General features: G+C 49.2%; 1 protein-coding gene across 1 annotated transcript in view; it reads left to right on the top strand.

Annotated features, from left to right (window-relative positions):
• The first annotated feature begins 325 nt into the window (after positions 1-325).
• The window catches only part of LOC142087844 (exocyst complex component 1-like), a 31296-nt gene continuing 4544 nt past the window's right edge, over positions 326-27077 (top strand). The window contains exons 1-15 of the mRNA XM_075162549.1: positions 326-391; positions 3490-3696; positions 5060-5187; positions 9274-9433; positions 10221-10414; positions 14814-15041; positions 16611-16743; positions 17892-18001; positions 19160-19309; positions 19932-20025; positions 24158-24276; positions 24507-24617; positions 24972-25042; positions 25633-25873; positions 26722-26905. Coding sequence (XP_075018650.1) covers positions 3573-3696; positions 5060-5187; positions 9274-9433; positions 10221-10414; positions 14814-15041; positions 16611-16743; positions 17892-18001; positions 19160-19309; positions 19932-20025; positions 24158-24276; positions 24507-24617; positions 24972-25042; positions 25633-25873; positions 26722-26905 — 2047 coding nt within the window. The 5' untranslated portion in view covers positions 326-391; positions 3490-3572. The remainder of the gene's footprint in view (positions 392-3489; positions 3697-5059; positions 5188-9273; positions 9434-10220; positions 10415-14813; positions 15042-16610; positions 16744-17891; positions 18002-19159; positions 19310-19931; positions 20026-24157; positions 24277-24506; positions 24618-24971; positions 25043-25632; positions 25874-26721; positions 26906-27077) is intronic.

Consider the following 27077-nt stretch of genomic DNA (forward strand, 5'->3'; position numbering starts at 1 on the left):
ATCTCTCGTGGGTTTCTGAGACCCTTTGTTAAAGGAGGAGGATGAGGGAGACAGCACCTGATTAGAGTTGAACCACAGTTGTTCTCTGTCCAGCACTTCGACCCTAACGAAACAAAGAGGAAATGGAGGGCAATTTTATTTTGCTTTGCTTTTAGTCAAAACCCGCTTCATGCCCCGCTGCTCGGATGCTCCGCTGTGCCCTCAGCTGCACCTGGTCTCTGCAGCATTTGCACGAGGGATTTCCTGCCCTGACCTCAAGCCGGAGGCTCACTCAGGTTCTTCGGGCTTCCTGTTTTTCTCTTAAAGCTTTCTTTTTACCAGCAAACTGTTTCCTGTTCTAAGGCTTCTTGCGACTGAAATCCCGCAATTTATCCTCAGCAAGACGTGGCTGGTAAAGTCTTTGAACGCTCTTCCTTTCGCTAACACTCTCTTCCTTGCTGTCAGCTGTCTGGATGGGTGATGTGCCCCTCTGTGAAAATTTCAGGAAGGTTTCACTGAGATCTTTGAGTCTTACAGGTTGTCTCTGGAAAACGGGGGGGTTAACTGGCTCTGCTACAGACAGCTTTTCAATTACATTCGCGGAAAGCGTTGTGCATTAACTTATGAGGGAGCAGTGAGCCCTCTATTACTTTGGCTTTCAATCATTTTCCTGTAGCTGTTGCTCAAGTGCTATTATAAACGAATTAGTGAGTTCGAAAGCAATAGCGGGCAGAGGCGGCCGGGTCTCTGGGCTGCCATCCCGCTGCCTCTGGAGGTGAATGCCATTAGAGAGGCTGAAAAGCTGACGGGGATGGAGAAACCGAGATAACCCGGGGAGGGACTGCATTCAAAGGGATGCTATGGTGACAGAATCATTTCAGCAGTAAATTTCTTTTTTTTTTTTTTTTGTCACAGCCATGGTAGAAGAAGTTTAAATAATTGCAGATGTGATTTCAAGCTCGTTAACTATGTGCCTGAGCTGAAAGCCCCATCACTATGGAGAGGGAGCTGTTGAAGGTTTCATTTGTTTCAGTTCATTGCAGAGCAACCAGTAAATTTCAATAACAATGAATTTCTCTTAGAAAACATTCAAAGTGCGTGTTCTAAATATTATTGTTTTCCTACAGTCTATATTTTTATTTATCCCTAATTCTTACCAAAATATTTGCATTAAATGCAAACTTTTACTTGTAGCCACTTTGCTTATTCCCTCACCACCTAGACCAAAGGCTGTAATATAACTGCTGGTTGTTTCTGAGTGGTTTTATACATGACATACAGGACACGAACTGCCATCTCCTCCCTGATAGGGCTGGGTTTGACTCACAGTGGAAATATATCTCTGTGAGTCTTAGGTCTGACTAGGAAGTTGTGTGAGAACTTTCCATTAAGAATATTGTGGATTAAAACAAAGCAGTTTGTGAACAAGCAATGCATTCTTCCTAAAAACACCGCTTCTGCTAAGATGATTTAAACAAATCCTTTCCTTCTTGCATTGGGTTGACCTGAATCACTGTATTTCAATACCTCAAACTGAATCGGGTCATCTTGTTCCAGCCTAGCACTAAGCTGAGCTTGCCTGAGCTTTCAGGAGGTTGCAGTCGGCCGTCTCCCCTGCTCTCTGCAGGCTGGACTCTCCTACGGCACCTGCGTCTGAGAGCCCGTGGAGTTCTGAGCATTGCTTTTAAGGAGGCAGCCAGGAGAGAGCCCCTTGATTAGGTTGCTTTCTTACCGCACTTTCCTCGTCTGTGAAGTGGTGGTCGTGTTACTCTTGCACAATGTCATGAGATGCTGCGATGGTTTAAAGCTGGACGCTGCGATTCTCGGGCTGTGGAGAAGCACCTTCAGCTACGTAAGCAAAATGAGGGGGAGAAGAAGTTGGGGTTTGTTTCCACTTAGACTATGAAACCAAAAAATTTGCACTTGTTCAGCTCAGACGTGGGCGCACGCACATTTCCACGAAGTGCTTGCTCACAGCATGCAGCCAGGGAACACAAACGTGGCGGTCTGCAGGAGGGGCTCAGCCCCCGTAACTGAGACCGCACCTGGGCTCCCCGTTCCCTCTGGGTTCCCCCCCCTCCTTTCAGGTTAATTAGCTGATTAGCTTGGAGCCAGGGAAGCTCGAAAGAGCGGGAGAGCAGGGGTCTCCTTGGGAGTTTAGGAGCCGCTGGCTCTTAATATAGGTTTGCTAATGAGCCAGCAAGTGTGTGACACCTGCGAGCGCTTTCCCGCGCTGCACTGGGTACTTTCGCTCGGCTGCTCGCAGGTCCGAGCCCCGGGGACTGAGGCAGGGGGCTCGGGAAGGCCAGCCAGCCGTTTTGGGGAAGCGCCTGCCCTGGTCTGTGCGGCTGCAGGAGACCAGAGGGGGACCCCTGGGAGGGCGACGGGGGATGGAAGGGGAGGGGGAAGCAGTGGTGGCCTGAGGACCCTCTGTCCTTGCTATTTCTCCAAAAATGAGTCTTTTAGGGGACCGAGAAGGGAGCAGGGAATTCCAGAGCTGTCAGCCTGGAAGGAAGGAAGAGCAGCTGGAGGTCCGCAGTGGCGAGAGCCGCTGAGCAGAGCACAGCCCAGGGCAAGAGAGGAGAGATTTGGGGAGCACAAGGGCACAGCAAGGTGGGTGCAGGCTGTGGTGGCAGGATGTGGTCAGGGAGGTCACAGAAGCTGTGCGTTTCCAGCCCCATACGGTCTTGGCATGGGAGAGACAGCACAACATCTCCTGCAAGGCAGATGGCTTAGCAAGCCCCTCCGTGCCCAGACTGCAACCCTGTGAGCCCCCCCGAGCCCCCTCCGCAGCCAGGGCCCTGCTTTCACTCCTGCAAGGCTCCAGCATCACCCCAAGTTCAGTGAGTTGTGTCTCTGCGTGCTTGGGCTGCTCAGCGTGGCACGAGGTTGGCAAGGCAGCTGGATCGGCAAATTGATCTGCCCTGGGAGGGTTGCTGCGCATTTCTGCTAAGCTAATGCCCCCGGGATCCCCAAAGGGCAGGTGCCCCAGAGCTGAGCTCCCAAAGCGGAGCTGGGCTTCTTTTTTTGCAGCACGGTCACCTATGTCCATCCCTGATTGCAGGGCACCCCGGCTCAGTTTGAACATCGCGTTGTGTGACCCAGGCAGGAGATTTCTTGAGCTGGGAGTGCTGAAATAATGTGGGCCAACAAAAATAATCAGGCAACGGATGGCTCGTAGCTGCTAACCTGTTTCGCCAGCCGTGGACATGGTTCTGTTTTTCAAGACACTATGCTGAGTTGGAAGCAAAAAGGAGGGTTTTTTGGAGAAATTAGGAAAGTTGTATCGTGGCCTTACTGGGCTGGATGCACTGGCATGTCCTTGCTTGGGCAGGAATTCAAACCAGCTGATTATAAAAGGCCCTTCTGGCCTCAAATCTACAACAGCTACTTAACATTCATGCTGTCTGCAAGACAACAGAGACGAAATCAATGTGGGGGTAATGTATTTTGCCGGTGGGCCAGCAGCTTGCACGTGGATCACCTCTGCAGCCTGTTTGTGTTTCACAGGAGGTGCCGCGCAGCCGCCGTGACCGCGAGCATCTGCGGGAGGCAGACGCGGCCACCGCTTGCCGTTGTGTTCGGGTATCACCATGGCTTCTCTTTGGAGCTCGCTGGAAAAAGATGTGTTCAACCCGCAGAAAAAGAGGCTGCTGGAAACCATTCGTGTCTGGAAGACAGGGAAGAAAAAGAAGATGTCCATTCTCTGTGTTGTGGGTGAGAACCCCGAGGGGCCGGGAGACGGGCTGAGCTGCAAACCCAGGGAGGTTTCTTGCAGCTCTGGTCAGAGACTTTGGTCTCTGATGGCTCTTTTCCTATTTTGGGAGAAGAGATACGACCACTACTTGGAATGCTGTATTTTAAGATTAAATGAAGGAAATCTTAATCCAAAGGTAGAAGCTGTGCCATGTCAGTATAGTATGTCAAGAACTGGCAACAAAAGCACAAGTTCCCTCTTGATCATCGGATGATTTTTAGCTGGCTAGAGAGAGCTGGGGTCTGCGGGACTGTTGCTCCCTCCAGCAACGTAAGATTATTTTTTTACCATTTGCATCAAACCTGTCATTAGAGGTCAGCAACAAACCACTCTAACACGACACAGTATCAGAGCCTCATTCTGTCTCTCCATAGTTTTGGTGAAAGTTTTAACACTACCCAAACATTTCAGGAGTAAGCAGCTATTTGATTAGGACCCAAACGTGCAAGTGCTTTGGGAAATTTTCCATCTCCTTTGGTCTATGTTTTTCTAGTCTTCATCACTCCTGAGAAGTTGTTAGCATAGATTTTTTTGACAAACTTGCAGGGGAGAGACTTTCCTGCCAATGAGCTTCTAGTCAGCACAGTCACCTACCACAGGATTAATTTCTGACAGCCTTAGCCATAGTGTTTGACCTCAATGATGTGCTTCAACTCCCTTTGTAGTGAAGGGAGGGCAGGAGGAATATCTCCAAGGGGTGATGTAGCCACTCTATAAGTAGCATCTAAAATACATGAGTTACTCCTGGAACTGTCCATGTCAGCTTTCTCGAGATATCGAGCTCATATGGGAGATCTAAATTATAAATGCAAGAATGATGTATAGTGAGCACCTCCCAGATGAACCAAGAGGTGATTGTAAGCTGATTGGCACTGGAATTGATTTTTGTGGGATATGTTAGTGTGGGTATCAGTCAAACAATGCAGTGCGTTTGGACCCTGTTGTAGGGCCAGCAAGATGGTATGTAATTATCATAAATCTTACTGCACTAGGGCGCCCTGTTCCTGTCACTTTTGGATCTGGCTGAAATATCACTTGTGCTTTACGTAGAGGTGGTAGTGGTTTAAAGCTCATTGAAATTATTGGGAATCCCTCCGTGGACTTCAAAATACTCTGGATTAGACCCCGGAGAGCACTTACCGTGTGTAAATACTCAATCAAGAGAAAAGTCAGTAGAAACCCTGTAGCATCTCTCCATACAACCACAATGCAAAATCGGTGTCTGTGTGTCCATCTCTACTTGTCCACTCATACTGAACTGTTGTCTATTGGCTAACAATAATATTGTGGGTTGCTTTTCTTTTCCCTGTCCCTCATCCTCAGTGGACATCTTTAGGCCAATGCAGCCGTTTCTGGTGAAGGTCAAGGTGGACCGAGGAGAGCAGTACAAGATAGCCTACAGGTGGCCTTTAGCAGAGCTGAAGCTGGTAGATGGCAAGACTCTCAATCAGGTAGGATTGATTTTCCTTCTGTGGCAAAGGGCAGAACTGATCATGGGGGAGAGATATGAATATGAAGCTAGAGAGACACAGGCCAGGATCCATAGGGGGATTCGGGTCCTCTGGAGCTCAGTCCATACGTTTAGATGGTGGGAAGAGCAGCAGGGGGTGTGTGTGTGTGTGATTTCTAACATAGGACCGAACCAGCCTGAATGATGCTAATTTTGAGGAAACAACCACGATCAAAATAATTTAAAAGCCCTCTGCCTTCCCTCAGAGCTGTTTCCTAGAGTGTGGTGAACTGAGTTGTCTCCCTGGATGGTTCCTCCACCCTACATCAGTGCTTTTGGACTTCTCGTTTCCCTCATCTCTTCCAGGGAGATGCCTGTGCCCAGGATTCTGAGGCTGGAGCGATTTCCTCCTCCTGAGTCATCCCTCTCTAAGTTAGGAAATGTCAGGCTGGCCAAATACCTGACCAGGGCGAGCAGTGAGTGGGGGACCGCTGTGTGGACACCGCTTCCATCAAAATCAGTGGGCAAACCCTCCTTATCCCTCAGGCAGAGGACCTCCTGAAGCTCTTTGCAGCAGCCCTCAGAGGCTGGAGAGATGGGCTGCAGAGCACTGCTCTTGTCAGGTCTCCAGCATTTGCAGAACACGTTGTCAGGCCCATCTGTCGATCCATGTTGACAAAGCTTCTTGACAGACATTTGCATAGGCTATTTAAAGATTAAATGGAGCCATTTACTGAAAGAAGGACTATAGAGAGCTGGAGTCAGCGTGAGTCTGCGCTTTTAGGGTGACATTAAGGTTTTTGGGAAAGAAAGCATGGACAAGAGATTTCCTCTCTGCCGCTGGGGCTGGCAGAGTGTTGTTAAAGTTGTTATAATTAGGTTTTTTATTAATGTGAATGTTCCAGGGGCTTTGGCAAGGTGCCTGGGTTTTCATGAGCATAGAAATAAATGAGAAAAAGAACAGCTTTCCAGTTCTACATCCAGGACAAATAAAGTACATCTGCACGGCATGTCTGAAAGGAAAATCACATTGCAGGGCATCTTGATCCTATGGGTAGAACTGAACAGATATCTCATTGTCTTACATTTTCCCGTGCGCAAGGAAATACATGCTTTCATCCTGCCTGAGCTCTCCTCTAGCAGATGAGCCTGGCTGCACCAAGTCTCCTAAACTGCTTTGGCTCCTGAGGAGTTAGGAGTACAAGATACCTCCAGGATTTTCAGTCCTTTTGCCCTCATTTGCCACCCAATGAGAAAAACTGATCATACTCCACCTTGAAGTGTTGGTGTATTTTTGACCCCCCTCCTACTGGGAGGTAAATAGCAAACTTGGTTGTCCTGATGGCTAAAGCCTTCTTATGACTCCGAGCCTGTATTCTTGCCCACATCATCCCCATTTGTGCTTGTGCCATGGCTGTCTTTTAGGTTAGACAGCTCTTCTCCCTCACAGATGTATTTTTAGATCGCAGTCACCTCCCCTCTTAACCTCCCTTCTGGCAGGCTAAGCAGACTGACCCCTTAGTCTCCTCTTCTCTGTTGACTTCTCTCTTCACCTTATCATGGGGTCTGGAGCCCTCTTTCTTGCCTCTTCCAGGCTGAATGGATCTTTCTTGAATGCAGACAGCCAGAATTGTCCATATAATTCCTAAAATGGGATCTACTCACCAGCTGAAGCTGCTGCACAAGGTCCCCAGGAGAGGAGAGGCTGAAGCCGTAGGCTGCAGCCAGGACATGTTGACGTCTCTCAGGTCCCACCACGGAGGGAAGCTCCCCAGTGCAGCCCAGTGCTCAAGTCAGCACGGTCCCGCCCTGTTGCATGGCTTGGCAGGTCCATGGAAATCAAAACAAGAGCTCTCCTCTGTTGCTTAGCAGATAGTATCGACTACAGCCAAACCCCAAACATCGTGGGTCAGTATTCAGTACACACGACAAGGGCTTGGTCGTCAGGTCTGCTCTGGTCCGCTGGGAAGCCCTCTGTTCCCTGGCACCAGCAAAGTCCTGACACTGCAAGTCCAGCGGTGCTTAAAGCTACAGGTCCCTCGACCAAAACAGTATTAATATTTATGAAGCGATTAACAGATGCCTCCCTGCTTTAATAGCTCCTCATAACGCTTGCTATAAACCGCGCGCACTGTAAATTCCTCCCCCAGCCACCACTGCTCTGCGCCGTTGCCTGCAAAGCAATGCAGGGGCGTGATGTATTGCTTCAAGGTGTTTAGAAAGCAACCCTTAAAGCGTCACAGGACTGCATCAACCCTCATAAACTCTATGCGTGTTATGATGATTAGTATCAATAATTATAAGTGCGGCTTCTAAGTTCTCCAGAAGATGAGATCAGGCTGTGCCGCAGAGCTAATGAGATGGTGCAAGGAGTTTCTTTCTGTAGGATGTTCCTAGTTCAGCAACCTCCCTTATTCTCTCCGCCTATATACTGCTTAGTGGCAAATACTGCGTCTCCTGTGGCTGGAGTTCCCCTCCGTGAGACTGCATCCTTTGGGCATAGATAGGTGTGGAGATACTGACGCTCATACGGATGAAAACCACATGGGGAAATGCCAAGGGTGCTTTTTTGCCAGTCCATGCTCCCGTTGTCTCAGGTGACCTTCCCCTGCCAGGAATTGGGGCCGCTGGGAGATGCCGGGTGAAGCATGTGTGATTCCACAGTGCTGCTGTGGGGATTCCAGGGCTGAGCTTGTGGAAGCCTGTTTCTGGGTTTTCTCTGGGTGTTCCCAATTCGTGAGTGAAGAGAGGTTTGAGATTTCAGGTTGGATGAGGATTGCGGAGGGGAATATCTGCAGTGAGAGGCAGGGTGGGTGCTGGGCTTACCCCAAACGCTTAACTCCAGTTGATTCGAGCTTTCTCATTCAGCACATCATTACGCTGCAGAGCTTATTGCCACAGGATGCTGTAGATGCCAACGCTATGAATAAATTCAAAAAACCATTAGAGGAAATCAGGGACAGTAGGTCCTTCAAGGGCTGTTAAACACAGTGCTGTGGTTACAACCTCTGGCTCAGCGAGCTGCTAGATCACGGGCTGCTGCAGGCTGGCAGGGAATCCTGAAGGCAATATAACTTTGGACTTGCCCTTTGAATGCTTTTTCTCCCAAGCATCTGCTGCTGGCCACTGTCAAAATTCATCAGCGTTCATCTCCCAAAACCTGCAGTAAAAGGTGAGGGATTTATATAATCTGAAAAGAAATCAGTGTGCTGGATCGGGACACTGGGACTGGTTGATTGCTTGGTCTGATCCACTATGGGTGTCCTGGTGTCCACTTCTAGGGTCAGAATTGCTGTACATCCTTTTATTTTCAGTGCTTTTATCATGCCTATGATTATTTGCCAAGTGCCATGAACATACCTCTCAAATCCTACCCAGTTGCTCTGGGATAGCAGCAGAAGTCCAGGGAAGATGTCTATATCTGCAGGAAAGAATCACAAAGAAGGATTTGATGTTAACTAGAGGAATCGTGGGCTGTCAGCTTGGAAATACAGAGCTTGTCAGGGAACTCATTGATGGAAAGACTTCGAATCAAACTTCTGACAACAGTTACCCTGGGCACGGTACGGTCGGTGTCCACCGCATCAGGAGTTGTGGGGAATTGGGCGCAATGGCCCATTTTAGCCCTCCATCAGATCCGAGTCCTGACTATACCTGTGCAGCTCCACCAAAACCAGCCTAGTCATCGACATGATGTGGCTAGCAGCACTGGTCTCCCTGGGGTCACCTCCCCAGCGTATGCCAGCCGGGCTTTTTGCCAGGTGGTCTCAGGGAGCTGGCGGGACCCCGTGGTTGAAGGGGCTGAGCTGCCTGCGGAGGCAGAGCTCTCCCCTCTAACATCTAAGCCCTGTGCTAGGCTCCATTCACAATGTGGCTTCCTGGGGCCACTGAAACCCCCAAAGCTCGAAACTGCAGCGCAGAGGTGCGTCCCCCTCCCTCCTCCAGCCAGGAGTTTCTCCTCCCGGTGCACAAGGTGTTTTCACAACATTCAGCGCCTGCCATTAAAATGTGCTGCAAACTTGTGCTGAGCATACCTGGTGTGGCAAGTGGCATCTAATTGATGTGGTAATTAACTGTTGACCTCTAGGCAAGCCTGGATTTTGATCTACAGTTTGATAAGCTTTACAAGTGGACCGCTAGCAGTTTTGATGAGAAGAAAACCTTTATCAGGTGCTTGTGGAAGCTGAACCACCGATTCCTCGCCAGCTCTATCGCATTTGTGAATGTCCCCTCCTGTGCAGTGGAAGGTAATTAGTTTCCTTGTCACGCTGAGACTGGTTTGGGTTTTTCACATCATCACTATCATCACTTTAGGAACGGGAGGTGAATAAATTTCAAACAGTGAATGTGGATGACGAGAGAGGCTGAGGTGGGTACCAGTGAGAGGGAAGCAGGAGGATCCATGTTTTGCGTATCTGGAGGCACAGCCATCCGATTTATCGGCTGGCCCTTGCCATGGAGTGCTAGGCTGGGAAGAAAAATAGATGGACAGTTTCTCTTATCTCCCGAGATGCTACCTGCACTCTGGGCTGGGGAAGGCGAGCAGTAAAGCGTTGGTAATGTCAGGCCAGGGGAGACTGGCTGCCTGCCTGGTAGCATTCCCCAGCAATATGTCAAGAAATACAGATATATATGGGTATAAAAATATATTTTACTCTACAACACATGACTATCAGTATATTTGATTGGAAGAAGCCTGTTCATCTCTGAAATTTGTCTCAGCTTTGTATAACAAACATATCAACATGCCCCAACACACAATCCTAGAGAGGTGAGCAAGTAAAAACACAACTCAAGAGCTCAAATTAAATTTCAAATGCCTGTTTTGTCCCTCTTACAAAGCTGGCCCTTTATCCCATCCACATCTTTCTTTGCTCCATGCTGTGATCTTATTATAACTGACCAGCGGACTGAGACCACTGGACTCACATCACGTGGACTCAATGGGACCTCTGGGGCTAATATTAGCAGGGCCCATAAAATGACATAGCTAGATGGCTTTGGCCATCTCCACATCTCCTCCTGTCCATGCAGGGAGACAAAGGCCCCAAGAAGACAGGAAGGACACTGCAGAGACTGAGAGCCAGGAGGAGCTCAGTGCGTACCAGGAGATGACACCAAAGGAAGCTGCCGATGTGTTGAAGCTGATGGAGGAGTACGAGCCCCTTGTGAACAACTCTGTGGCCTTTGCAGAGCAGCTAAGCAAGGATCTCCATGTGCTGGATGAGGTAAGGGGGCCACGGGCTGTGACTCAACTGAAAAGAAGGTGCCTGGCACGTAGGGGCGCTGGACCGAGTCTCCGGGTATCGACAGCTCTTTCGTTTGCTGTGAACATTTGATCTGAAAGTCGTCTTGGTGTTGTGCTACTTCAGCTCAAAAGGCAGCTCATGTGCAAGTCAGGAGGACACGGCTGCTCCCGTCTCGAGGGTCAGTGTTTGTCCCACCGGGCACTACAGTGGGGCTGCCTGTCCCTTGCAGGGGCTAAACAAGTAGCTGCAGCCTGGCAGCCAGGCACCAAACGTCTGTCTGGGCTGAGCTTGACCGCCCTTAGACATTGGCTTGAGTGGTGTCGCCGGTGACCACGGTGCCTGACCAGCTCGGGGCAGATGAAACCCTCTGTCAGTTTTGCAAAGGAGTAAAACAAAACACTGGCACAGACCCAGCTGCAGGGAGGGATACGGAGCCCAGCTGCACGTGTAGCTGTGAGGGATTATAGTTCCTGGGGCAGCGCAGGTCTAACTGCGGGGCAAAATGAAGCGGGGTGCTCTGGGGCTGGCTGAGGGAGGTGGATGAGATGGGGAGCTCCAGGATCTCCTTCGCATTGCGCAGAAGGTCTCTGCGTCCCACGCAATGTGAATTAGGACCATCATTTCTGCAGTCACCAGTGCAGAAGAAATTTGTCTTAGGGCGTTGCCTCTGGGTCTACAAGCTGTGCCTCCAGCCAGGTCAGTGGTCAGCAGCGATCCTGAGCAATCCCACAGCCTTAACCACGTCTGGAAATGATTTACAGGAACTGTCCCAAGGGGACAACGTGGTGACGATGCCCACGCTGTGTGTCTTCCCCTCCCTGCCTGCACGGGGCCGGGTGTCCCACGGGGAGGGTTAGCCTGCCAGACACCTCGGGGCACCGAGAGCTCCCCAGGCTCTGCCAAATCCACGGCCAGGTCTGCAGCTCACGGCGTGCCTAGTCCAGCGTGGCCATCCGCAAGCCGGACATGCAGAAGCGGTGGGGACAGGTCCTGCCACGTTGCCATGAGGGCTATCACAAATACATAAAAAATTCCTGTTATTTCCGTTGTTTTTTTTTTTTAACTTGAGCACAAGCACATTAGTTACCCCTCGGGAAGGGGAGAACAGAGAAAAGCTGGGTAGGAAGGATAAAGGCTGCTGCATAGGGAGGGAGGGGATGAATGTAAAAAGTCGGGGGTGATGAAGAGCAGAAAGGGTGGTCTGACAGGCAGGGATGCCTGGAAGAAAAGGAAAGAGCCAACAATGATCCCTACAGAAGGAAAAGCAGCAGCTAAGGAGAAAGAAAAGAGGAAAAAAATGAAACTGAGCTGGAAGGAGATAAAAAGTAAAAGATAAACTGTAGTAGAAAGGGCCAGTGAAGAGGGCACACATTATTTTCAGACTAGTGAGCTTTATTTACTTTATTAGAGTTGCTGTATTTTATTGCATTTCTGCAGAGGATAACTTGTTTCTTTGAGTGCTGGAGCGAAATAATGAGATAGCTGCTTCGAGCATTTATCTTACGCTAATATATCTGGTGCTAGGATTTTATGGGTAGGTAACTGAAGAACAAAGGGAAGAAAATAAGCCAAAGGAAATATCCTAAAACATACGAGAAACCGCAAACTCTAAATCCTCCTTTAGCTCCAGTATTTGCTGCATTCCCAATTTGTATTTATATATGCCTTATTACACTTGGAAACTTAGTAGTTAATCTGGAAGACCAAACTCCTGAGGTCTGCTCCTGCTTGCTCTTGGCAAGTCGTACAGGCACTTTGCGACTCTGTTTCCCAGCTGCAAAAAACCCTAAGAGAGTAACTAATAAATCTCTATTAAGTTCTTTGAGATGAAAGGCGCTGTCGAATACATTATTTTAATGCCCTCTAATGAATAAATGTCACTTATTGCTAAGACAAATTAATTAATGAGATGTTTCTATTTCTAAGGTTTAATCTACGATATTAAGTGTTATTAATACCAGCAAGTTAGACTAGCACATACATGTATTTAAATGTTTTTTCCCACATCCCAGTGATAACACCTTGTCCTCCTCTTACAATACTAATCCCCTTCTGCTAACCCATCTCTTCTGGGGATCGCGAAACACTGCACCAACAGCGAGAGAATGCTTATCTGCTTCGGGGGGGAGGAGAGCACGGCCAGGGCACCTGGGAGGCCGCAAGCTCTGATTTTTACATTGGTATTCCTACGTACTCGCAGGATCCCAGCACCCGCTGAAACGCAGGCAGCTCCCGGCAGCTTTGTGCCACCTCCAGCGGGAGAGTTATTACCCTTACCCGAGCGGCGATTCTCCGGAGAGCCCTTTCTGCCAGCAGCTGCCCTGCCGATGTCACCGGTGATGCTTTGCTCTACGCGAGCCCCGGCGGGTCTGTTAAACCCTAATACGACAATCTGAAGGCGCGGCGGTGACAGGCTGGTGGGAGGTTTATGGCTGTAATTTAGGAACATTTAATAAAATGTGAAGCTCCGGGCAGAGCCCGTGGCCGCGGGCCAGGGTCCCTGCCGTGCGGCTGGAAAGCAGCAGTCCGGGAGCGGGGCTGTTTGCTCCCTCGCAGGTCCCTTGTGCTGTCCTGCGTAGGCTGGTTGGGCTCTGGGCAAAAGGAGCATTTGCTTAGCATCGTCGGTGCTTTCGGAGATGAGTATCTACGCGCATTAGCAAGCCCCGCTTCAAATCCGACTGCTGAGCCTGCCGGCAAGTGAAACCTCTGCCTTCCCTGCCATCACTGGGCTCCCTGTGGGAAAGCCGCCTCACTTTGCGGTGTGGTAGCTGCATCTCTACCCTTTGATGGCGATGCCTTGCTGTGTTTGCTATGATATCAGGCTTTTCTTTTCTACAGAATTCCTCTGACCTTTCCACATCCTTTGGGAATCTGCCTACATCTGAAGCCTTTCCCCACAGTCCTTTCTCCCACACTTTCCCAAAACGGCACTACATTTGTCACAGGAGAGCATAATCCATGCTTTGCCAGTGAGACCGAAGCCGCCCAGTCCAGGAGTGTGCTGCAGAGTGGCTCTCACACATTTCAGGAGCACCTCCGCGCTGCTCCAGCACCTTGTCCTGCACGTACCACCTCCAGAGCTGGAGCTGCCAGCTCATCTTTATCCCAAGAGCAATGCAGGAGGAGCTTGAAGAAGAGAAAGTCCTTAACACGGGGATTGTAGATGCCCAGCATCTACTGTGCTTTCAGACACATTCCTAATTCGGAGCACAGGGTAGGTCCAAGCCACAGCAACCTGACTTGGGTGGACAAGACTTTGCTGCTCTTCTTCCCATCATTTCCCACCGGCGAGCCGAGCGCAGGGCACACTGGGGGGTGCAGATACTTCTGTTGTTGATTTTCTTCATTATAATGAAAAAGATGTCAGATAGTTGAAATATCAGAAAAAACAAACTTCTTTAAAAGCGTTATTAATGGAGAGAAAAATAGCAGTCTGGAAGCCTCATGCCTCCCAGGCCCGTGTCTATTGATTGTTTTCTTTGATATCCCGCATGGTACATAGGCCCTGAAAACGATACAATTAACATTTGGAAGCAGTTAATCTCTAGCGGAGCTTGTCAGCAGCAATTAACACGCTGCTATATCTCTACCACCTGTCAAAACAAACGCCTGAGACCTCCCTAGGCAAATTGTGCCTTCAGTTTCCATATTAGAGACATATATATGTGCATGTCTCATGCATGATTTAACTGTTTATTAATTCCACTGCCAGAGCCGCTCAGCTGGGTAACACCCCGGCAGCAGTGGCAATGCCTGGAGCTGTGCTAAACGTGCTGTGACAGGCACTTGGCATGGCCATGGTCTGCATAAATGCGTTAGAACCAGAAAGAAATGGCCAGTTCCTCAAAGCTGGCATGTTTCCTTACAAATATTGTGGGATGGACACCCAGGTCCTCAGGGAACTTCACCAGTTGTGGAGATTGAGGGTTGGAGACCCCATGCAGTGTCCACTTGGGACTTTCCTATTGCACAGAGGGAAAAGTGGGGTGCAGAAGCCAGCAGGGCTTGGTACCTTCTCCAAACCTACAAAGACTGTATTCTGCTCATGGTTGGATTTGCCCGGCAACTCCACAGCAACTCTTTGCTGTGGCAGATGAAAGTCCTCTGAGCGTACAACTTGCTCAGGGAAGGGGTTTGTTCTCCCCTGGCACTTGGGACTTGCAGATGGTTGCTGATATAGTTTAGCCAAGTGCAAAGATAAGACATTGACCCTGTGCAGGTAGTGATGCAGGAGAGCAATCATAACAGCATCTTGCACGTTATAATGACAGGGTCTCTGCTTTGACTTGGGAGGGTGAAGGTCAGGATATTTGACTCTGAGATGGTGGTGATCAGTCCCTGCTACAGTGCTGAAGCCCTCTGTTTCTCCATTTCACAGGCCAACCTTAGAGCCATTATCTCTTCTGAGAAGCAGGTGACACAGCTGATGAGCTCCATTGACGAGGCCCTGGCAGAGGTGGCCAGAGTGGAGGAGACCTTGCAGATCTACGATGAGTTACTGGGAAGCGTGAAGCAGCAGATGGACCACATCCACCAGGGAAACTCCTTGCTACATCGCATCAGTTCCAACAAGACAAGGCTGATGGATGAGATCCTCTTCCTCACAGTACGTGGATTTGCAAAGACATAAATCTTCAGCCTGTTGAAGCTATTAGAAAAAACTTTGAGTTTTGGTGAGCCTCAAACATTCTGAAGACTATTATCTGTCTGCAAAGGCTACAGAGCTTCTCTGGCCTAGAAATCAGGGACTTTGTTGTCTTGATAACATAAGGACGTCCACACAGCTGGGATGCACTACAGGTAGACCAGCAGCAGACATGATGTGCAGTACCCTCACTGTGGTCCAGGGCTGTAAAAGGGGTCCCTGAAAGTCCTTTTCATGGGCAAGATGAGCCTCAAATGATGTAATGCCAAGGACCTTCCAAAGGCAGCTCTGCAGCCTTTCACTTGGGATGCTGTGGTCTGCCTTTCACTATCAGCTTTGGGACCTTCTTTTTACATGCTCAGAGGCTGCTGGGGCAGTGCTTTTACCCTTGCACCCAAAGCACTGAGATCCTCTCAGCCTTGTGCCTTCAAATTCCAGGCGTGCTTATGTCTGGTTTGTGGGGTTACGTGTGGGAAGCAATTGTCACGGAGAGTAGTTGCTTCCTTCCTCCCTTCACTTGGTAGCTTTCAGTTTATATCTTTGTACTAGGGAAAAACAGCTCTCATTAGATAATAGACATTTCAATAGCCAATGACCATTACCCAGGAATACGCAAGCACAGTACCTAACGAGCAGTTAGAGCCAGAGCATGCAACCCCCCCCCCGATCAAAGCATGCTGCCATCAGCACTGATAACCTCACACGTGCAGAGAAACTGCTGGGTCCTGAGGCAAACTATACATCTGCCATGGGAAAAGCATTCTGGGGACTCCCTGTTGCCCTGGAGAGGAGCCCTGGAGAGGCTGTTTGTCCAGGGACCCTGTTGCTTCTCGTCCCACTTCCCACTGACGGGAGTTTCCCCATTCCTTTTCTCTCCTTTGCTTGCTTTTTTTTTTCCTCACCTTTGAAGGTAACTTAACCGTTAAGCCAATGTCTGCCATCAGCGGTGGACTTCGTGCACCTCAGCCTGTCTCAGCATCCACCGTGGAGTAAGGAGCTTTTCTCTGCAGTACCTCATAGCCACAGAGGCACTGGCGGAGGGCAGAGCACAGCCAGTCGAAAGACTCTTGATGAGCTCTGGGATTATGGGAAAGCAAATTATTTACGAACATAACATGCCATAAATGCAAGAACTGTGCTGTGATAGCACAGCTAATCCTCACTTCCACTGCTTACGGTGACCTCTCTGCCGTTGACCTTTTCATTCCTGAGTAACTCAAGCTGCAGTTTCCTCAGCTTTTTCTTTCTCCTCCCCATCACTTCGCTGCCAGTAGTGATCCCAGAGGTGCCGGCCCTTTGGAAACTCCTGCTGAGGTTTGCCAGGGCTTCCCTGGTGACCGCTGCTGTTGTTACTGTGCAGACCTTTGGTTTTGGTGGGGATAGAGCAGCATGGTCTTCTTGATGGACACATGCAGCCTGGCAGCTGAAGGTAGCACTTGGCTATTTCAAGCCAGCAGACTTCTGGGTGGGATGAGAAGGGACGAGAAGCTGGCTGTGCTTGTACCTGTTCTCTTCTGGCTTTGTTTTTAGACCCACCTCAATCTCAGCAGGGAACACTGCGATGCCCTGAGCCGGGCAGATCTTTCCAGCCCCAGCAGAGTGAAAGCCTGCATTGCGGCAGCAGAGGCTTTATCTGGCTGCATGAACATCCAGATACCGCCCGGTGAGTAGAGAGCAGAGATTTATGTCTGCAAATGGCAGAGCCACCAGCTCCGCCACAACCTGTGCTGCACACCCAGCACCATCCTGTGCTGCCCAGCCTCTGCAGGTGCCCTGAACCGCTGAAGCCGGAGTGTGTGTTCCCAGGAATTAGCTCACACGCTTGCTGGGCAGCTCTGCAGGCTGCCTGGGGCAAAGTGGAAAAGAAATAGAAGGCAGGCGTACATTTGGGAAGCTAAGCAGCAGCGCTGACCTGGGGGTACGAGGGGTGTACGGTGCAGAGCACGCTGCAGCACACCTGGAGCTGCGAACTGGGGAAACAGGCTTGCAGGGTCGGCTTTCTTCTGAAGATACTGCTGAGGCTTTCAAAGTCTTCAGCAGCTTCACCTAGCAGCTTCACACGGTCAAGCAGGGCTGGGAAAGCCAATGCGACATTACCTCTGAACATCCATGGAGAACAGTAGCTGGGGGAGGACTGGCTCCACTCCTAGAGAAACCCAGTTCATGCTGCAAACGGCCAAGCTGGGGCATCCACGCACCACAGGCAGGTCTGCAGGCACCTCCCTCTGGACTCAGGCACCGGCTGGTCCAGTTTACACTAAGGTTGAGGCAAACTTATGGCAAGCATCGATACAATTCCTCTAAATACCTGGACCTAAGGCAACATTGTCTGCCATCTGTGTACAACACCTCTTACGGTTCAGAAAGGAACTGGTGGAAAGACAAGTTTAGCAATCGTGGTCTTTTGGGGCAACCCACTTGTCTGTACTTGAGCATGGAAAAATGATAATTTGTTGTAGCAGTATCCACTGTGGGTGTTGTTGGAGACCTGCTGGTGTACAGGGACTTGATCCTGGCATGAAACCCCATGCTTTCCTTGTGAAGAGACTGGGTGTTTGTCCTTGACCATGGTCGGACTGATAGATGCTTTGCAATTATTATTCTTTTAAGTTTAAACTCCCTCCCTCTCTGTATTTCCTTGGTACCACAGCAAATCTTTTTCCCTTTGTTGGCTTTTAGGTGGTAGTATTTATCCCAGAAATTACTTCTTGAAGACCTGTTTTATTTGCCAGTGTGCTGAGTGATGTTGGTCTGCAGCCACGACCGCTCGTGCCGCTCCATACCACGATACCCTCTCTTTTTTTCCTCAAGGTTACCGGAAACTGCAGTCTGTGGCTGAGCAGCTGATCATGTTTGAAACACTCAAGCAGAACTTTGAAAACTCTTTCATCAGTCACATTACGAGCATCTTCGAGCTGCAGGTGAGCTTTGCTCTTCATGTGGCATCTCAAAATCCTGGGAGATTTGGATATTCTAGTAAAATAGTACCAGCGGTATAGGGGATGCCACCGTAAGAGGATTCTCCAAAAGTGTCTCCTCAAGGAGGTCTTTTCACATGCCTCCACCTGCTGTTGCCCCCCAGCCCTCGGGTTGGTTTTGCAGGCAGGCAGAAGAAATCCAGCACAATTCTGCGTCTATCAGGCTATCCGGCTCCCTCCCGCGACAGTCATTAATCCTCTGGTCATGTTAAAAAGTGCTTAGGCCTGAAGATTTTTGCTTTAGATTTTCTTGTTTTGCTTCAGGAGTGGTGGTGGTTGTTCGTTTGTTTGTAACATGAAATCCCAGGATAAAAGCCAATCCCTTGATCCTTTGGTTAACATTTTCAAGCGCTCGTCTTGCAATTTAAAAGATATGGTGGAAATATCTCCATGGGGAGAAATCTGAAAGAAAAATATTACTCTTCCAGATTTCATTTCATGAAGAGAAAAGGAGCTACTCCCAAACCCTTAGCTTTATATCCTTAAATCTTTAGCATTTACTTTCAAGCATTGACTCTGGGAAGGAATGTGACTGGCAGGGAACTGCGAGGGAACTGTGGGACCTCCATCCCTGGTGATTTTCAGACCTTGACTGGACACATCCCTGAGCAAGCCGCTCTACCTGGACCTGCTCTGAACCTGCTGTGCTCCCGTCCCACCTACATGACTCTGAGTCTGTGGGTGCGATGTCCCAGCACTGGTGGGCCCTGGGAGATGGGCTGCATCAACTGCGCAGCATCCGTCCTCTCCATTGCATCCCCCCCCAGAGGCACGCTCACCTCCCAGTGCTTGGAGGGACAGTTTCCAGCATGCTCCTGAACAACGAGCTTTTCTCCTGTGTCTTCTCCTGACCACTGTGCTTAGCTGGAGTACCCCACATAGTACTGATGGGCCAGCTCATTCCTCTGGGCTCAGAATTGTTCCCACGACATGGGATTTAAAACTAGAGTTCAAAGTGAGTTCATGCATGCTCTGCTTCACCCTTTAAATTTGCCTCTCAAACGTATTCAGAACTGGCAATTCAATTATGAAGCAATTATTTTCCAGAGCTTTTCAAGGCTATGTTTTATTTGACTCTTCCTGCCGTTTCTGTTGCTTCAGGGTAATGCTCAGGTCCCTGCTCTTGAGCAGCCCATTAACAAGCTATCTGCACCAAGCCATGGACTCCACCATGAAGAACTGGTGCCCTATGCCCCACTCATGGCCTGGCTGAGGAACGCCAACCCAGTTCTGTTCTGTGATCTCCCCAAGGTAAGGCTGAAATCCTGAACAAATATTGCAAACCATCCACCAGGAACAGATTAGTCAAACTGGTCAATTCCTGATGAGAGCTTGGTTTGACCAAACCCACCCACGAGCTTCCAGCATTTGGCCCTTCTAGGAGAGTGTCTGGCCAACTTGGCCACATGATGGACCTCTGTGCTTGGCAGAAAGCAGTCTGGGACTCAGTGGCAGACATTATGTTGAAGGAAAAGGTCTGAAATGCTAAAATTTGGTCTTTTTGCTTTCATCTGGCCATTTCTCTACTGAATGGGAGTGATAAGCATTAAATGAATGTGGTTAATCTTGTGTTTTATTCAACACTGCTTTATTTAAGGGGTTCTAGGGGTTCTTAAAGTCCTTGGCCTCTTCTGTTAATAGGGATGTTGTTAAGTAACTGAGATGGTTCTTTTTATATCACTGAGGCTTGGTTTCTATTCTTCATGCTGGTTTTTGCCTTTCCGAAGGTCTTGCACACCAAAAGCAATAGTTCTGTTTCAGTTACAATCTACTGACTTTTAAGTGGGCAGCTGAAGAAAAAGCTCTGAAATGGGCACTGTTCATAGAGAGATGAGATACACCAGGAATTTCTGTGTCTGTCTTGACTTTCCAGGTCTATGCCCAGCACCTCAGAAGACTCTATGACCGGGAAATCAAAGCCTTTTTTGAACAAGCCAAAACCTTCTTGTTAGGAAGAAGAAAAGGAAGTGAGTGATTTGCAAATATGACTTTTGTGCTGCTGAGAAGTGATTTATTTGCAAGTAGGGAACACGGCAACCATCCTCTATCACAGGTGCCTTCCCCAGGTTTTATGCCACGAATTTACTTTCTCCTCCATGGACTGGGTCTGCAGCTGCACGTGGCAGCACGTGACAAAGCTGACCCTGCTTTCCACCAGGCAGGTTCGTGTGAGCTTGGCTCCGTGTACTCTCCGGTTTTGTTTAGCTGCTTCTCAGAGCTGTAGCTTTCGTGCACCTTCCCTCTGCAGGGCTCACAAATGATGCATGGGTGGCTGAGATCGTGTCCTGAGGAGCCGTAAGAGAGGGGGACTGCCGGGCTAATGCCCGGTCCATATTTCATGCAAGCAGAGCTGGTCATGGACTCCTCAGACACTCTTTTCCCTGTAAAGAGATGTCACCAAGGCTGTCCCTGAAGACACGAGTGTATTCATAGCAATATTTGTGAGAGCAGAATGATTTCATAGTGAGCTGACTGTGGGGCTGTGTTGTCCCAAGGTGATAATTTCAACAGGAATCGCTGCATCTGACTCAAAATATTCCAGTCAGGTGTTTCTGAAGATAAAAAGAGAAACTGATCTGTCTCCTCGGGAAGTTTTTGATTGCACAGAAGTCACATTTTCCTTCAGCAAAACAAAGCACTGTAATGGAAAGTTCCATGCCAGCTTGGCCCCGCTTGAATGTCACAAACCACTTTGCACAGTGTGTTTAGTCTATCAGAATGCGAGCTCGGCTTCTTCCAGCTCTGCACCTACTTCATCACTTGTGTCCAGATCCCGGAGCCAGAGGACGAAGCCTAGGGAAGGAAACGGGGCTGGTGGCTGAAGGATCCTGGCGAAGGGCTCTGCCTCCCCGCAGCTGCTGGAGCGATCACAGCCCCTGTCCAGCTGACACAACTGCCTGGATATTTGCCCATCCGTTGTCTTCTGGAGTGAAGTCCATGCCATTCTTGTGGGGTACAAGGGATAGTTCGGGAGCCCGGGCCATGGGCAGCTGGAAGGAGCTACCCTGAAGCTCACCAGGCTGCAGGATCAGACCATTGCACATGATTTCCACTTCTGTAGCCCTCCAGGGCCCTTCCCCTCAGTTTCAGAACTGGCCATAAAGGGAAGAGCTAATACCTGGGTGTTCTGCTGCAATCTCCTCCCTGCCCTGTGGATCTATGAAGAACCTGGTGAGTCTCAAGCAGCACAGAGAGAGCCTGTGCTAGCAGCAACCTGCAGAAGAGTGGGAATAGGACAGTGCTTCTCCTGGCAGCTCTTCGCACGCTGGGGTAACAGAAGCAGCTTCCTCCGCATCCCAAGTTTTGTGGCTGGCCCTGCATCCCTCCGTGTGGGAGCACTCAGCTCCTGTTTTTGGGTGTGCATCACATCAACATACCCACCACCCCTTCCAGCTCCTCCCTGCCCAGTGCCCGTTCCCCTGGGAAAGACACTCAGCCACACATACCAGGAAAACAGGAGACCTCAAAACCACGGGACCGAACCAGGATGGGCAGTGCTGGCAGTGTACATGTACCTGCAACGGGGCACACAAGTCCTGAAAAGAAAGAAGGAAAATGTCACCTAAATAGTCTTTTGCCACTGGAAAGAAGAGGAGGGGAAAAGGAAAAACACTTGGGCTTTTTCTCCCCACTACTTGTCATTTTCAAAAATTTATCCCCTTTGAAGGAAGAAAGAGACAGTAGAAGCTCGGGGATTAATCCTTAATTAAAATGTTCCTTTTTGAAATTTTGCTAGAAATGGAGAAAGCGAACACCTCCAGGAAATATTTTCATAGTCACCAGAAACCTGTTTTTCCTTGCCAGAATGATTTGCCAAACTATGGAGCCAAGAGAAGGAAAAATGGGGATCAAAATCTCTCTGCTAGTTCCAGCAGAAAAGCAGTGACATGGCAAAAAGGATCAAAAAATAAATAGTGACATGATAAAAAGGGTCAAAAATAAGTTGTGTAGGGAAAGTCAACAGGACATTATTGCTTGTAATTTAAAAACAAGGTAACAGGCAATTAAATCAAAGGGACAGGCTGAAAAGTGGTGATAGGAAATACACTCTGCAAAATGGAGTAATTAAAATCCCAGGAGAAAATCCAGTGGCTGTGAAACCAGCAGCAGTAGCAGGACACCTGGATGTCCTACCGGCTGGTTACCGCACTGTTATAAATCTCCCCAAGGTGTCTTAGGCGCTGCTCCCGCGGGCAGGACGAGACGAGACGAGTCTGTGCTGGGCTGTGCTGGCGCCGTGCTTTGCTCCCGGGGTGAGAAGAGGTCTGGGGCGGGTAGGAAGCCCCGGGCTTGTTTGGGGTTGCTCAGCCCATCGTTACCGTGAGCAGCACATTGAAACTACAGCCACCGCATCATTGTAGAGTGCAATTAGTAAGAGGGGGAATGTTTAGAAGATTGTATCCACGGAGCTTCTGCCGGCTGCAGAAAGGCACCTTCCCTGGGGCTTGCGGTGCTACCAGCTGAGATTCACCACCTGCCCCTGGAGACCCTGGACAAAGCAGGAGGGAGAGCATCACCTCCCTCCGGAGGTGAAGTTGACCTCCTCTTGGCTCAGCAGGGTCAGCAGCACCCTGGAGATGCATGCACGTGTCCTTCTGCTGAAGGACCTTGGCAGCAATGGACACTGAAAGCGAGCACGGCCTCTCCCAGGTCCCGGGGGCTTTCAGAGACTCCTGCTGAAATATTTTGTGCAAAATTGGTTGGTCTCAGGAAAGGTTTGGCTTTGATGAAGTTCTGCGGGAACCCCATCCAAGGTCTTTCCTGACGTCTCCATGGGGTGAGCCGCTGAGCGGATGAAAGCCCAGGCTGCAAGGACACTTGCCTGATATCATCCCTCATCCCTGCTTTAAAATATCCCAGGCTCGCTCTAGCTCTCCGTGCCTCTTTCTTTCTACTGATTACCATGGCAGTGAATTTTTAGGGTTGACTCCCTGCCCTTATGAAGGATTATTTATGTCGATCGCTTCTAAATATACCCCCTGATGATTTATCGCCTTGTTTCAGTATTATGGGAGAGTTTAAAAGGCAAACCCTAAGCTGTTCATAATTAATTGTGAGCCAATAATTAAGTCTTTTCTCTTCATTTTCCCATCCCTTTTCCACACTAAAATTTACAGGCTCATAAAATTCTTTCCTGTTTGCTGTGGGGAGATATTTTTTTCCTGGTTTTGCCACTTCCCAGCAAGTGAAATTATCATCACCCATTGCATAAGGGTGGGAAAAAGATTATGAAGCAGCTTATTAATTTTCTCCATGGTTTTAGCGAGGCTGAGGTCGTGAGCAGGGCTGTCTGTCATCTCTCATCCCTGCTCAGCATGTGGGGCATCTGACAAATCCTTTCCAAAGGTAAAAGCTCTGCAGGTAGTGGCTTGAATAAGGATATTTTGGATGTTATGAGAAATGGAAAGCTGGCCTGCCTCACCCGGGACCTCTGGAGTTAGTGGAATGATACCAAGTTTTAGAATTAATTAGAAAATAATAGGGATGTTTCCCCACTGATTTCTTTTAGTGAGTATAATAGTATTTTTTTAATGCATATTTCAAAGAAATTTTTCAATTTTCCAGTTAAGCCAGGCACCCACTGAAAACAGTGTGCTAAAAACTGGTAATGTTTGAAAAGTATTTTAACTTTCAGGTGAATGTTTATAATTTTTAAAGGCTGCTTTTTGAAAAAAGCCAACCCCCCCTCCCCGGCCTGGATATTTTTTTATGGCAATTTACCATCAAAACTAAGCAACAAACTTTTCTCCTGAAACTCTTGCAGGCCCTTCTGCCAATTTAGGCTCTTATCACCTAGGATTTTTCACTCCCCAGTCCTCAAGAGTTAGTATTAGTAAGCACTAAAGAGCAAAGGGGTAAGCATCACAGACAGTGAAACAAAAAGAGAATAATGAAAAAGAGAGAGAAACAGATGAGAGGGCAGATAAAAAATGAGAGCAAAACCTGCATCCCCCGTATATCTGAATCCAGCAGGAAAAGGCCAATTCACGCATAAGACCAGACATAAAAAGAGACATTTAAATCTGTTAAAATGATCAAAGGAGCTGGAGAGGCCAAGAGGGATGGAGATGTCTAACCACCTACCAACACACCGTGCAGGTCTTCAGGAAAGCTTGGAGAAGCTGTTGGCGATGGGGAGCAGGCAGCAGTCTCGATGGAGTCTCCCTGGGAGCAGAGAAGACCAGGAGGACACACCGGGCAAAGGCAACGTCATCAAGGTAAAGAGCTGAGCTTTTCTAAAGGGTTCACGTGTCCCATAGGGGCTGTGCCAGTGCTGCAACCCATCTCATGGTCCTTTCTCTAGTGCTGTGTACCTGGAGCAGAAGCAGAGATGTTCTGTACTGCTGACCTGGCTTAGATGTCACTTCAGGTGGACATGGACATCTACTCCGGTGTCCTCAGTGTGTGCTAGAAGGGTTTTCTAACATGCCTGATGGTTTCTAAGCAGATGTTGGAGCAGGTGCTGAGAGAGCTGCAACCCCTTTGCACTGCAGAGCAGCAGTTCATTGAGAAATTCTTCCAGCTAAGCCAGGATGCTGCAGACCTGCAGGTGCTGGAGGTAAGTGTGAGGACTACGTCTTCTCCAGTCCCATCAGCCAGTCTTCCCTCCGGCTTGATACGAGGCTCAGCAGGCACAATGGGGTGGCCGCTTACCTCTATCAGATGCCTGAGCTCTCCTGGGCTCTTGTCCTCTAGCAACTGTCAGTGGTGTCAGTAGTGGGGAAGCTTAAGACCTCCTGATGACAGGAGGAGAGGAGAATTGAATTGAGCTTAATTGAGGAAAATCACAGGATCTTTAAGCATTAAACACAGGACTCCGATATGAGGCAGCAGAAATGAAAAGCAGATCTCAGGTTTTTCTCTCTGAGGGAGGGCAGACGAATCATAATTTCCATCCCATTCTTTCTTTCAGACATCTGCCACTAAGGGAGGAGAGAGCACAGCATCTCCAGAGGACCCTCCTTGCACCAAGCCTCAGAGCCAGTACGTGGGTGATGAGATACAGCTGGCTGCTCTGACAGGGGCATGGTCTGGAGTGTCCTACAGGAACCGATGGAGGGATTTTTTTTCACTCCTGATGTCAACTAAGTGGTCTCAGGTTTGCACCCTAGGTAGCAAGAAACCAGGAGGCATCACAGCTGGGCATGCAGAGGCTGAGCAGAGCCTCCTGGTTCTGCCTCTCCCCAGCACAGTGGCTCTGCCTCAGGGTGGATCAGAAAGTGAGGTTTATGTTTCATGGAAAACTCTATGTTTTGATTGGTTTTATTTCATTATTAGGAATGTCATAAAGTGAAAATATACTATGGAACAAAAATCTTATAAAAAATGTCAGCATAAAAACACTGAAATTTTTCATTTGGCTGGCAAAACAGGACATTTCAACGTCCACCCACAAGCAGAGACGGTGAAGAGTTGAAGGATGATCCAAGCATAAACAGACTCCACTGCAATACAGAAGGCTTTGACTCTTTCTTTAGCTTTGCCCTTGCCTCTGCAGCTGGCCACAGGGCCAGTGCCCTTCCCCATTTAATTGCTTACGTTTTTGGGTTTTTTTTGTTGTTGTTTTTTTTAAGACTAGAAGGACCTACGATCCGGCTGCTGAGCAAAATCTTCAGTTGCCTGGAACCGGAGCTGAGAGGATTTCTAGATGTCTGCAATAAGGTCCACCCATTCGGCTGCTTGCAGGTCCTGGTTACCTTGAATGACTCCATCTTTGAGATGTGGGGATCTTCCTCAGCTCTCTCCTCATCCTTCCTCAACACTGTCCTGGGCAACATGCTGCTCCTGGCCAAGAGCAGCTTCAACAAATGCATTGTGAGTGTCAGTAGGAGTAAGCCCAAGTAGACCTGAGTGATGTTTGACCTCCTCCAGAATCTTCTAACTTCTAACATGATTTTCATTGAAGATCATGTTATCTTCACGGTTTATGATGATCTGGCAGGGATCTGGCTCTTTGGTTTTGGGAGGACTAGACCCTCATTGCATCAACGATTGTGTCTGAGGGAGGTGGGACACAATAAACCTAAGTGCCATCTGTGCCTCTTACCAGGATGGTCAAACCAAAGGGGTTTCCCCCATATAGGATACCGGGAGGCTGTGAGAGTGACAGCAGCATGTCAGATGGCTGGAGCCAAGGTCTCCTGTTCTCCTGCTGGCACAGCAGGACATGCTCCAGGACCAAGCAGTGGGGAGGGGAGTGTAGGGGAGTCGAGAGCCCATCACAATTGGCCAAGGAACCTGGCCCTGAGCCCACTGAGGTCAAGGGAAGCCACATGTTGACATTAACTGTGTTTGTGCCAAGACCTGGAGCAGCAAGTCTGCTCATAAACCAGCCTGAGAGGTGCAAGAAATGGCAGTGAACACCTCTGCCCTAGGAGCTGCGGGTGTCTGCATCAGGAGATTGCAGCAGTGTGTCTGAGCAGAGAACCGCATAGCCTGGGAGACCAGGTACGCCCACTCCAGGAGAGCAGCTAGCGCAGCTTCACGTCCAGCCTCAAACAAAGCAGCTCACAAATCTTCCCATAGAAGATCATGTAAATGGAAAAAGTGGTACACACAACTGGCTACTTGGCTTGTTTTCTGGCCTATGCCTCAGTGTGCCGTAAAATGAGGCTGGGACCACGTCAGACCTGAGAGTGCCATGTCTTGTGTGTTGTTGCCAGGGGACCTTGTGCAAAGAGATTGAGGAGGCAAAGATGCCCAGCGAGATGAAAGGCGGGATCCTGCCCTCCGTGAGCTGCTTTGAGGAGTTTGTGAACTTCTCGGAGGAGGTGTTCAGGACAGCTCGGCGGAGAGGAGAGCTGGACAAAGCACATCTCAGGCTGGCCAGCAGCGTCTTCAGCAGCAGTGAGTACAAAGGCTGACGGCTGGATGCCTCAGTTGGGCAAATGTATACCTGCAGCTTCAGGAGTTACTAGCAATCGGCTGAGCCGCCACAGCAGGGTATGTGCAGGCTACCTGCCTCCTGGGCACTGCCTGGGGCTGAAACTGCCTTCACTGAGCAAGAGCCTGGGAGCAT

This window comes from Calonectris borealis, chromosome 13 (assembly GCF_964195595.1).
Source record: "Calonectris borealis chromosome 13, bCalBor7.hap1.2, whole genome shotgun sequence".
NCBI classification, from domain to species: Eukaryota; Metazoa; Chordata; class Aves; order Procellariiformes; family Procellariidae; genus Calonectris; species Calonectris borealis.